This window comes from Fundulus heteroclitus, chromosome 13 (assembly GCF_011125445.2).
Source record: "Fundulus heteroclitus isolate FHET01 chromosome 13, MU-UCD_Fhet_4.1, whole genome shotgun sequence".
NCBI classification, from domain to species: Eukaryota; Metazoa; Chordata; class Actinopteri; order Cyprinodontiformes; family Fundulidae; genus Fundulus; species Fundulus heteroclitus.
In genome coordinates, this window is record NC_046373.1 from 32,816,967 (window position 1) to 32,829,323 (window position 12,357).

General features: G+C 40.9%; 2 protein-coding genes across 2 annotated transcripts; one reads left to right on the plus strand and one right to left on the minus strand.

The window, feature by feature from the left end:
- Positions 1 to 256: 256 nt before the first annotated feature.
- rpa3 (replication protein A3) lies at positions 257 to 2,836 on the minus strand. The gene is made up of 4 exons (XM_012852258.3): positions 2,623 to 2,836; positions 2,467 to 2,541; positions 535 to 646; positions 257 to 447 (listed from the first exon to the last, which is right to left on the minus strand). The coding sequence occupies exons 1-4, from the start codon at positions 2,719 to 2,721 to the stop codon at positions 365 to 367; spliced, it is 369 nt and encodes a 122-aa protein (XP_012707712.2). The 5' UTR covers positions 2,722 to 2,836; the 3' UTR covers positions 257 to 364.
- Positions 2,837 to 2,926: 90 nt separating this feature from the next.
- umad1 (UBAP1-MVB12-associated (UMA) domain containing 1) lies at positions 2,927 to 10,123 on the plus strand. Its single transcript, XM_012852257.3, has 4 exons — positions 2,927 to 3,224; positions 3,373 to 3,459; positions 6,670 to 6,755; positions 8,109 to 10,123. The coding sequence occupies exons 2-4, from the start codon at positions 3,381 to 3,383 to the stop codon at positions 8,382 to 8,384; spliced, it is 441 nt and encodes a 146-aa protein (XP_012707711.2). The 5' UTR covers positions 2,927 to 3,224; positions 3,373 to 3,380; the 3' UTR covers positions 8,385 to 10,123.
- The last annotated feature ends 2,234 nt before the right edge of the window (positions 10,124 to 12,357 follow it).

A 12,357-nucleotide genomic window follows, 5' to 3' on the forward strand; every position in this document is an offset into this window, starting at 1 on the left:
GGGTTGCACCAGATGTTAATAAAGAAATATCAGAGTAAAGGGGCTGATTACTAATGCATGCCACACGTTTAAGTTTTATTTGTATTAAACCTGAATACCATGCCTCATGTTTTTACACTTCATAATGAAGCACTACTTTGCTGCTCTGTCACATAAAACATGTCGCTGATGGTGTGATGTGAAACGAATGTGAAAATGTTCAAGGGGTGTTTGCATTCTAGCAAGACACCATACAGCTAATCAGAACCATCGCTGCTGTTGCTTTTATATACATTTTATTACAGAAGCTTTTGTACAATCCTCACCTCCCAACACACATAAGAAAGAAAAACAAAAACAATGAACTCAATCCCTGCAGCCTTGTTCATCCGCTCGCAGCCACCTGGAACGGGTAGTGCTGGGGGTAGTCGTGGATGACCTTCAGCGCTTCGTTGTACAGCTCTAGATCTGCCAGACAGAAAAATTGGGTCACTGGTAATGTTTTGCTGAGACCTGCCGTCGTGCAGCCGTGCTCCCTGGTCAGATGGGACGTACCGAAGGGAACACCCTTGTCCTCTCTCAGCATGTTGTACGTGCTGGCCATTATTTCTCCTTTGTTGGACACCATCCCGACAACCTCCACAATTCCGCTCAGCTCTTCTTCAAGCTGCAAACAGACAGGAAGGGTTTAGAACAGGGGTGTCAAACTCATTTCTATATTGGGCCACTTTGGCATCATGAAGTCATTAAAGGGGCCGTTTGCACGTGTATAGATGATACTTCTGATTTCATAATTTCCTGTCAGTTCACATAGAATTATAAAAAGAAAATGCAAGGTATCATAAAATGTGCATCTTTAGGCCCAGTTTATTAAATTTATCTACAAATAAAGTTGATATTAGAATGAGTTACACTTTAAACTCATCATTCTGCATCACTTTTTGGACATTTCTGGGTTGTTTTAATGTGTTGTGAGAAAACTGACATCTAGTGGCAGGATGCTGTTACTACACAGTAACAAAAAAAAAAAATCAACATTCGCTATGAGGCACAGTTTTAGCCACTTTATACATATTAAAAGGATATATGACTCTACTTGATGACATGCTTTGCCTTATTTTGGATCTAAAGGGCCAGATAAATTGCCTTGACCGGCCAGATTTGGCCCCCAGGCCTTGAGTTTGCCACATGTGGTTTAAAACCACCACGCTGCGAGTCACAACCTGTGTCCTGTTCTTCTACCCCCGGGGGTTTTACACTTACTGCCGTTTTATCCCACCTACTTTCATTTTTTTTTCTTTGTAATGAAATTACTTCATATCCACACCATTATGTGTTGGTTTGGTTTTTGAGGCATTTATGATGAGGTGTGCAGATAAATCATTAAAAATGCATAAAATGTTTCCATCTATTTTGGTTGTGCTTCCTGTTTGGTCCAGTTGACTCTTAAAAAAATTAAATCTGAGTCATCATAAGCCCTAACCAACCCAAAGTACCTCTGGCTGGCCTCCTAATGATGGATTTTTATTGAATTCATAAGATTATTACCATGCAGTAGACTATGATTAGTTTATAGAAAATAAGTCCATCCATGCTGGGCACGCCTTTCTCTCCTCTAGACTAGGAGGCAATGAGGCTGTCCTTCTGTTACACGTCAGACTGGACTGAATTATTTGGATGAAAAGCAGACTGGACCAGAAGAAAAAAAGAGAAGAGTTATCGGGTGACGTAGAAGAAAAATGGTCCAAAACGCAGCACCACAGAATGCAGGGTTCAGGCTGGAAAATCCTCCCAGGCATCTTTAAGCTAAATACAAATCTGCATAGGTTTTCATTTGATAAAGAAATTACAAAAAAAGGCGTCTGTAAATAAAAGCTTTAGCTCGAATGACTCACAGGAACATTTTTGACCAAACAGCTGTAGATAAATATGAGAAACGGCTGAAAAATGACCTGCTGGAATACATAAAATCATAATTATAATGCAGCATAGACCATCTCCATAAAGATATAGTCTCGTCTTACATCTCTCTTTAGAAAATCCCGACGTTATCCAGACCTACTCCCAGGTGGATAAAGTGAAACAATTCTGCAAAGAGCAGTGGGCCAGAATGTTCCAGGCTTAGCCAGTTATCTGATTCATGGCAGAACTGCTTTTCCACATAACAGGGAGGTTTTGTTTTCTGTAACCATCTTCTGATAACTGCTTCTGATATCTTGGGGTCATTTCGGTCTGATTGACACGTTTAATGAGACAAAAGGCTGTATGACGCCGATCCTTTCCCCCAGCAGCTGCAGGGTGGTTTATTCTACCTGTTTTTATTATACGGCTGTTTCCACTTTGCAGGCTAATAAGCAGGGAGGACAGGTTTGATGCTGGGACGTTTCTCGGTATTGTCTCAGCTTTTAAACAGAGCCGGAGGAGCTTCTACAGCCTCGCTGAGATCACAGCCACGGGCTCCACGAAGCTCGCCTGGGATGTACTCACAGGTTCGTTGAGTTCCACCGTCGCCGAGCTCCCGTCTCCGTCCTTCACCGTGAACATTTTGCCCGTTGGGTGGACCTAAAACAGAAAGCATGTTGTCCAGACTTCTAACCGTAAAACAGCCCTTTCATCACTCCCGGCCCTGCACGCCCTCCTGACCTTTTCAACCCGCCCGACGAAGCACACGGCTCGGTTGACGAACTGCGACAGCATGGAGCAGTTGACTCTGGGCTTGGGGACGTCCAGGATGCTCGCCATCTTCGCGGGTTGGCTGCTACTACGCCGCTCAGTTGGGCAAGCCGCGAGACAACGGCGCGCGGGAAATCTTGTGTGGTTTGTGTTTTACGCCGCGACAGCCCGCGCGGGCGGTGCGTCCACATGAAGCGCTCGCTGCCCCGAAGAGGCTTGGAGTGGAGGCTTACTTATTGGTACAAACGAGCGCTTTCAATCTTTGTTACGACACATCCGTTGTGTCCTACGATTTTAATCCGCAGAAACAATAAATAGTTCCGCTTAATGTCGATAAAAGATTCGTTTGTAACAGAAGAAGCCCCCCCCCTCCAAAGCACAGAGCAGGTAGCAGTACGCCACAGAGCAAAAACAGGACAGCAGCAACAGAAAAAAGTACTAACGGACTGTCTGGAGAGTCGGTGCATCCACACCAAGGAGGAAGAAGGAGGCCCTTAAAGAAGTTAACATTCAGAGGAATCATGATCATCTGACCCCCTGGTTGCGCTTTGTCCACCTCAGCAGGCTCAACGGTAAGACTGACGTTACAAAAACAAGTTAAACATTTAGATCGCCGCGATAAACAGAATATCAGGTAAACTCGTTATGCTGTTTCTTTTTATTAGGCTGCCATGAAACAAAGTTTAAACTAAAATGTTTTCATATTGTGTGTTGATGAAGAAAAAAACATGTTCAGCTTCTTCGGACGCAAGGACTCAAAGAAGTCCCCATCTGACAAGGAAGCGGATGGAGGCTTTGTGATTGTGGGTAAGTTCGGTGGCATCACATGACGGCACCAGAACAGAAGCCTGTTTGGGTCAGTCACAGCCGGTTCGGTATTTATTATACACGTTTGGTTTATTCAGGTAGCTGTGAAAAATTGTGACTAAATCACCAAAAATTATTTTAATTATTATTGTTATTGTTATTATTATATATATTACCACACAACATTTAGCACTAACTCGTGATGCATGTCCTGCCTTTTAGTGGTTACAGGAAATATGACTAAAGAGACACATAATAGTCCTTTTATTCAATCTGAAGATCATATTTATTACAGCACAGCAGTGGCGGCTGGTGGCGTTTTCTCCAGGGCGGGCTATGACTTCAAAATAGACATTCAGTTTTAATTCAATTTAGTTTATTTATATGTCGCCAATTCACAATATATACCAAAACATATACGGTACTAAGATATCACACAAGTGTATTTACATGAATGAAAGCAACAAAAGAAACTGTCCCCTTCTATCTTGGGGAGAAGCAAATTTCTCTATAACTCTGTGGATGAAGGGATGGTTTTGACAGTGATGCTACAAAATCCACCAATCCTCTAAAAACACCTGGATTTTCTGAGCTTTCACTTTCAAGGCAAGTTCAAATGCACCATAGAACTTGACACAGTCTATTATTTTTGATAGAATGTGCCTGTTTTTGTCAACCTCCTCATTATGCTTGCAGATCCTTACCCTGTAGCCTTCATCAAGTTGAGAGCAAATGTCTATTTTCCCATGGCAAATTGGCAGCAAGCCAAGCCTTGCTGATATTTTTACTCAAGGTAATCATTCAGTGAGAGTTACTACCTATAATTGTATATATCCACATCAGGGCTAATGGGGAGATGAGAACGAGAAGTTCACTTACCAGGCTAGCCTGGTTGTGGTGTTTTACTGAGTAGACAGTCAGAAAACTCGAAAATCAAAACTCCATTTTTTTACCTGTGGATGTACCTTCACCTGAGTTCTTGCAGCTATAAATGATCCTAGGGCAGAAAGCAGCAATGTTTCCTGCAGGTAAGCATCGAGGCATACTAAGCTAACTGCAGTGCTGCTGCGCTTCTGTCTCCAAGCACACCACAGACCGTCCATTTTCACGCATCCAGCGGCTCAGCCACACTTCCCTCCCTCCTCCAAATGTGAGCAGAGGCCAGTCTTTTATGTCTCAAAAACTGAAAAACTCTTGCAGTTACTCTTGAACCAATTATTGGGACATTTTGTACAGATTAGCAGCAACAAATATGGCTCTGGTTTATCCTGTTAACACATTGCGACTACATTCTCTGACCCCTGTAAGCTGACACGATGACGGCTGGTAAGGGACATTTTAGTCCCCAGACTCTTGTTGACGTCAAACCTTTATTAGAACACAGTAGGAAGATCCTTTGTTGTCCCTGAGTAGGGATCTTCAGGTTTACCAGCACCAAAATTAGAAAAAGTTTTGTACAGTTATCAAAAATTGGATGCTGAAGAAATGTGCACAAATGAGTAGGTTTGTTCTTGTTAAACCTCTTGTTCACTCAGCACCACCTTACAAAGCAGCTGTAATTGAAACAGCATCCTAACAACAGGCACTCAGCTTCACCTAACAATAGGCAGGGCTCAGCTACAAATACCCGTTTCACAAGATTTCCTTTCTTGTCTCAAGATATCTGGAGCAACAAAACAATAGTCGCTTTTGGACTGACATGTTCGTGTTTCTTTACCGCATCCAAACCAACATTATAAGCCTGATACTAACAAACCAAACAGGCATAGCTTTATGACCACCTGTGTGTTGCTCTCATGATATGGGCTCCACTAGACAGATTAAGGTGTGCTGTAGTATCTGGCGCCAAAGTCTTTGCATCAGAGGCTTTAAAGGCCTTATGTATGGAATAGAAAATGTTCATAGGATACAAGAAATAAGGGGCCTGTTAGCAGCAACCTTTCACATGATTGTGTTGGTTGCAGCATTTTAGATATTAGGGGTTTTGTGAAAGTAACCAAAAGACTGTTGTCAGTAAAAATCAGATGTATAATCGCTGCTTTTGACACCTGAATGGCTGCTGGGACCTCTGTCACAATACCTGCTGTTTGATGATGGAAGCAGAGCAGGCTTCTTAGGCACAGCTTCCACCAGGCTTCATCGTTTGTTAATGAAACTCCAGGTAAAACTAACAATGCGAGGGTATCAGTTTCAGCTTTTAGATCCATTTGGTGAATTTCTAGACACATTTCTGAAGAATTTCAAAGTGATTGTCACTAATTGGTGCTTGAGACATCATCATCTAGTACTAGTTTATTTATATAGCACCAATTCACAAAACATGCAATCTCAAGGCATTTTACAAACTCAGGTGATTCTATTGAATAATCTGGTCAGATTGGTTAAAAAGTTTTCTAAGGAAACCCAGCAAGTTGCATCGAGTCACTGACTTGCAGCCCTCACTCTTCCTGGTTGAGTATATACTGACAGGGGACAGTCGTCATTGACTTAGCACCAATCCCTCGTACCGAGTGTGCATGTAGCAATAGTGGAGAGGAAAACTCCCCGTTTTTAATAGGAGAAAACCTCCAGCAGAACCAGAACCGGGCTCAGTGTGAACGGCCATCTGCTACGACCAGCTGGGGGTTTGAGAAGACAGAGCAGAGACATAAAAACAGCAAAGAAGCACTGATCCAGGAATACTTTCTATGAGAAAGAAAAGTTAATGGCTGTAGTAGCTCCATTAGTGACTTCATCTAGGAAAGAAGCACAGCGAAGCAGATAAGCTCTGAGACAGTTTTCAGGTTTAGAGGATGAAAGCGAGCACAGACAGTTGCAGCAAAATTTCAGCCAGTAGCTATGTGTATGAGAGGGACAGGGCTGAAAGACAGGGCCAGCTGCATCATCTGTAGCAGAACATGAAGTTATTGGCAGAGGTAGCTCAGCCCATGTCGCCCTCCTGGACAGTGTCAGAGGTCTGAGCTACCTCTGCAGCTAAACAAAACACTACCTAGGAAGTTCGTCCCATAACCAGCGGGTTGCCGATTCCAACCCCTGCTCCCCTTGTTTTTTCCCGCTGGGTTTTGAACTTTATGTGGTAGTTGTCCTAGAATTTCTGCTGTTGATTTACTCCAAATGGAGAGATCCGTCAGGAGAACCTTTTGTGACATTTTATGATGCTAATACATTTGATTCCAGCATTTTGTTTTGCATCTTTTCCTTGGTCTGCAGGAGAGATCGCTAGCGAACAAAAGCAGAGGATTCAGACCGTAAACATTGCACAGCCCTCAACAAATGTCATAGTCCAACCATCAAAGGTGAGCTTGTCAATGTTTTATACTTTGAGAAATGTTAAGCCTGCAACAATACGCTCATTCTCAGTAGGACTGCGCAGTCCACCGAGACCCACAGCTTAGTTTGCTCCTCAGTAATTCTGGTCAGTTTATCACTGGCTATGTTTGCACAGACAAAAGTAATGGGAATAAAGAGCCCATCCGCATAAAAATGCATCATGTAAACACGGCAAGTGGAATATGATGATCGGATTAAGCGCAATCAAAATGCAATCGTAATCCTAATGAGAGGGGTGGTTTATGCCGATTGATAATCTGATCAACATGTATGGAAACACTTGTCAGGCTCAAATTATTCCGAATGTGGCAAACCTACCCGATGGAGCATGTGTGCTCGGCGTAAACGTGACGTATGTCCGCGTTGAGTGGCAGAAATGTGTGGGTAAACAAAACTGTTGAGGCTACCGATGCAACCTTTCTGTTAAAAATTGTTGCTTACTCAGTAACGTTTCAACCGTAATCAGAACATCGTGCAAATCCAGCCTGGGTTCTTGGAAGACAACCAAACTCGTATAATCCTGCTTTGTTTACCAAAGATGGAAATACTTCTTCCTTTGTTTGTTTTTTTTTTTTTGTTTTTTTTAGGGTAATGTGTTAACTGTGCATGTCTGAGTGGTTTCATTTTGAATAAAGCCAGGTACATATACACACACATTATGATCAGATTAACACATTTTAATCCGATCGTGAAATTTTGTGCATGTAAACATAGCTACAGGAACATTGTGACCAAGTCAGTGTGTGTGTGTGTGTGTATATATATATATATATATATATATATATATATATATATATATATATATATATATATATATATATATATATATATATATATATATATTACTCTCTGCATTTGTTTAATGCTGTAGATGTTAGATACTACCTGTCTCCTACCAAAGACAACTTAATGCTGAAGTTGAGTCAGAAGTTGCTTTTATAAAGTAGGAGTTAAAGGCTGTCCACACTAATTCAATCAAGTTATCGCACCCTTTACTGTCTTCCTTCTAACAGATGCTTTTATTTTTCACTTTTATTATACAGAAGAAATGTGACATTCATACAAAAAAGGTTTAAAATGGTTTGTCATGTTCTCACTTTTTACATTTTAATAGGGTTGTGTAAATTTTTGAGAGAGATTATGTTCCTTACAAATGATAAATTTGTCATTCTTGTTGTAAAATTGGAGCATTATCTTCTTTGTATTTGTCTGTTAAACTTTGGTCCAAATACGGTTTTCCTATTGTTTTTGTGACTGCCTGGCTTTTTGTGTGAATGAGATTTGGATCTAAAAGTAACAAACCTGTCTTTGCCCCACAGTCACTGTATCCAGCTCCTTCTCAACCAGCTGAAAACAAACCCCCAACAGCCTTGCTTCATGTGGGGCCAGCAGGCGGCCCTCCAGCTGTGGAAGTCACTTCGGCCCTCCCAGATCTGCTGGGAGACGTCCCCTTCATGTTAGCCCCTCATGTCCTGGCCATGCAGGCCGGGTCCAACAGGGTCCCCGATGTCCTGCTGTCCAGAGACATAAACTACAACCTGGCTAGTTTCCAGTATGACTTCACTTTAGAGAACTCTGTGCTCCACAACAGTTAGTCTGTTTGGGTGTTGACATCATCCCGAGTTCCCACTTTGGGAAAGTGGCTGATTCACACTTCAGAGTTAAACTCATCCAAGAGTAAAATTAAACATCTTCAATCAGCTGCAGAGAACTGTAGAGCTTTCCATTTCTTTAGATGGCTCCTTATTCCTTTTTAGGCTTAAAATAGAAAATAAGCGGTTTGGGTTTTCCCACAAGGTTATTTGAGAGAAGCTCAGTTTCCTTAACAGTTAAGTTACCTTGGTCAAAACGTTGGCATGGGCCACAATTGATGCAATCATATGGTCTGATGGTTCAGGCGCTTCACTGACACTTTGTACAGCATGTTTCACTGCTGCTGTCTAATTTGTTCCAGGAAAAAAAAGTGATGTTTAATCAAACACTGGCTGCAGTTGGTGAACTTTGTCCTCGTCTTGTCTGATAAAAGATTTGATCTCGACTCATGTTTTAGCAATGTGAAGGTTTGAGTATTGGTCCTTGTGCTACAAACACGCCACTGTCCCAAGATGTCGGGGCAAGTAAAAAGGAAATGCATTCAAGCTGTTATCCACCTGTTACCTGTAGGTAAATAAATTAGTTTTAAAAAAAGTCTGAATCAGCTCTAATCACCAAGTTGTTTCATGCAACAATTAATGACTTTGGTTCCACTTTGTTCTCAATGAAGACCTTTTAGTACAAATATACAAAAAAGAAAAATATAAATATTTTTCTTGCAAATATTTTTACACAAAAACTTGTCAAACAAATCGGAGGAGAATGCAAATTAACACTGGAATAATAACGAAAAAAAATATCATGTTATATTTAAAGTGAATTATGTAGCAAAATGAAGGTTTATTTCCCACTGATGTTTACCTTTTCCCTCTGCAGTCTTTTTTTATTATCCAGCGTTGTAAGTTTTTCGTTTGTGTGCTTTTCTCCTGTAAATATAAGGCCAGTGTACTGTCAGGACGGCATACATTGTCAGAACGGCATCGGTATATTTAAACCTGAAAAGTAAATCGAAGCAAATCCTCGCACAAAAGTTTTTTACTACAAAAAGCAACTTGAATTATAAATTAATTTAGCATTATAATGTTTTATTTATTGAGGCTTCTTCTCTCAATGTCCCTGAAACTTCACTTGTGTCTGGCAATTTCTACTTTCAAAAAATAAAATTTCAGTCAAAACTGATTTTCTCCTTCAAAAATGAAAATAATCCTCATGTATTCCGTTTTTGCTGGTCGGTATGCTGCTGCTCAAATTGAAATCTGGTGAATAACGCATTGGAGAAACGCATGCCAATCTGACGACGTATGCTGTTCTGACAGAGCACCAGCTTATCTCCAGGAGAAGTTAGTTAAATGCACATGCTGTTTAGTTCAGGCCCAGGTTTATCTCTGCAGTCGTGGAGTAATGGCAGCATGTGGACTCCAGGAGTGGAACTGGGTTGTACTATCATGATGATTATTTTCGGCACTTTAACTGACGTCAACAGCAGAGCTGTACCGTTTTTTTTTGTTTTTTTTATTCAAGTCTCCTGCTTCAGCTAATTTTAGCGAGAAGATTGTTTTCATGCTAAGCGATTTCCTTTTAAAACCTTCGTTTTAAAGGAAATCGCCAGAGAAATGTTGTTCTCTGGTGGATGAGTTTAGCAATCTTCAGCAAGCCGTTTCTTTCCAAATGAAGACTCCTCTACCACCTGTGCCTTTAACATGCAGGCTACCCAATAAAATCTTTTCCTTGTACCAATTGATGTTGTGTGTTAAGATAACGTTGGTCCTGGTTGTAACTATAGCTGATGAATTCATTTTCATTTGAACAATGCTAAAGGGCAACAAAACATCTGTATGAACCTGTTTTAGAGGTCTATACCTCTGTCCGATAAACCAACACCTGCAGTCATCTCCCACAAGTCCAGCTTAGTATCTGAAGTTTAGGATGAATGAGTATACTGCAAAAACTGAACTAAAAATGAGCAAAATATTCTTGAAATGAGTGCATTTGCCTTTGATTTGAGCAGGTAAATAAGATTATTTGCCAATGGAATGGGTATTTTGACCCCTAAATTAAGATAATTCGATGAGTTGTTTCTATTTCAAGTACAAAAATCCTATTCGGCAGATAATCTTGTTTACATGATCAAACCAAGGACAGATACATTCATTTCAAGAAAAAATTACTTACTTTTAGTTCCCATTTTGCAGTGTAAGAGAATTGGGAGTAGAAGTCTCAAAAGATGATGTCCACTAATCTAGCATTCCAGAGGCACGTCTGATAGACATGGAGGCAAGAACTGTTTCTGTGTCATGGTGGAGAAACTCATTGCTTGTAGAAACCTCTTTCACAGCAACGGTTTTTACAATTCAATTCAATTTTATTTATATAGCGCCAGTTCATGAGGCATGTCATCTCAAGGCACTTTACAAAGTCAAATTCAATCATATTAAACAGATTGGTCAAACATTTCCTATATAAGGGAACCAGTTGATTGCATTAAAGTCCCGACAAGCAGCATTCACTCCTGGAGAAGCGTAGAGCTACAGGGAGAGTCGTCTGCATTGTCCATGGCTTTGCAGCAATCCCTCATACTGAGCAAGCATGAAGCGATAGTGGAAAGAAAAACTCCTCATTAACAGGAAGGAAAAACCTCCAGCAGAACCGGGCTCAGTATGAACGGTCATCTGCCTTGACTGACTGGGGTTACAGCAGACAGAGCAGAGACACAACAAGAGAGACAAAAAAGCACAGAAGCACACATTGATCTAGTAATCTGTTCTACATTAGATGGTAGTAGTGGGTGAGCCGTCTTCTCTGGATGATGTCACAGTTAACAGAACGTCAGACCAGGTGTACCTATTAGGAAAAAAGAGAGAGAACAAAAAGTTAAAAACTGAAATGACAACAGTCATTTCAATATAATGCAATGCAAAACTAGAGAACAGTAGAAATCAGCAGAGTGAGAAAAGATAGACCCTGATGTCCTCCAGTAGCCTAAGCCTATAGCAGCATAACTATAGAGGTAGCTCAGGGTAACATGAGCCACTCTGACTAGAAGCTTTGACAAAAAGGAAAGTTTTAAGATTAGTCTTAAAAAAAACACCTCGATTGTTTTCTTTATTTGTTCTGTTGTAGATTTGCTGCTGTGTTTAGGGCCATCATTGACCCAGTCAGGTAGAGAAATGGTAAATGGACTGAACTTGTATGGTGCTTTTAATGGCCTCTCAAAGAGCTGTACACTATAGCCACATTCATCCAATCACATTCACTCACCAATACACAGATCATCTGACTTGGGGTTATAAGTGTGCCCTGGGGCACATCAAATGTGCCAGGGGGAAGCTGTAATCGAACCCACAACCCTTCTGATTGCAGGGTGACTGACTACACTACCCATTGGGCCACAATCGCCCCAGGGTCAGAGATAAATTCTAAACCTTCCTGGCAATCACATTAACTGCTTATGCTAAAACTGCTTCTTGACACCGTGGCATTTAACTGCTGCAGTAAACTGCCAAAACTCTAAGCCAGTGTTTTGTCTCTGTGTTAAACCAGGGACGCATGTTCTTAATCCGGCAGAGAAGGCAATGCAATGACCACACAGTCAATAAAAAGGAGGTAAGAAATTAATTAGGATAAAACCTGTACAAAAATAAAATTCCTGCAACTAAAAGTCCTGAATATGCCAGGGCAGATTTGCTCTACAAAAACAATATCTCAAATCAGTACCCTATTTACATGATTTACTTTATTAAATTAAGAATGGATCCAGCATCCAAGTAGGCAGGCCACCATTGTTTGTATGACCTTATGATTATTTGCGTGTGGATGGTGGGCATATGTGTAGAAATCTGAATGTTCTGACACATTAAAGGGCATAAAATGTTTCCCATCAAATATGTTCTCTAAGTGATTTCTCCCTTTACCATTCCATGTTGAAAAGTTAAGGGTCCTTTTGTTGTGCCGGACGTCTGGGTTGTTCCACACGCA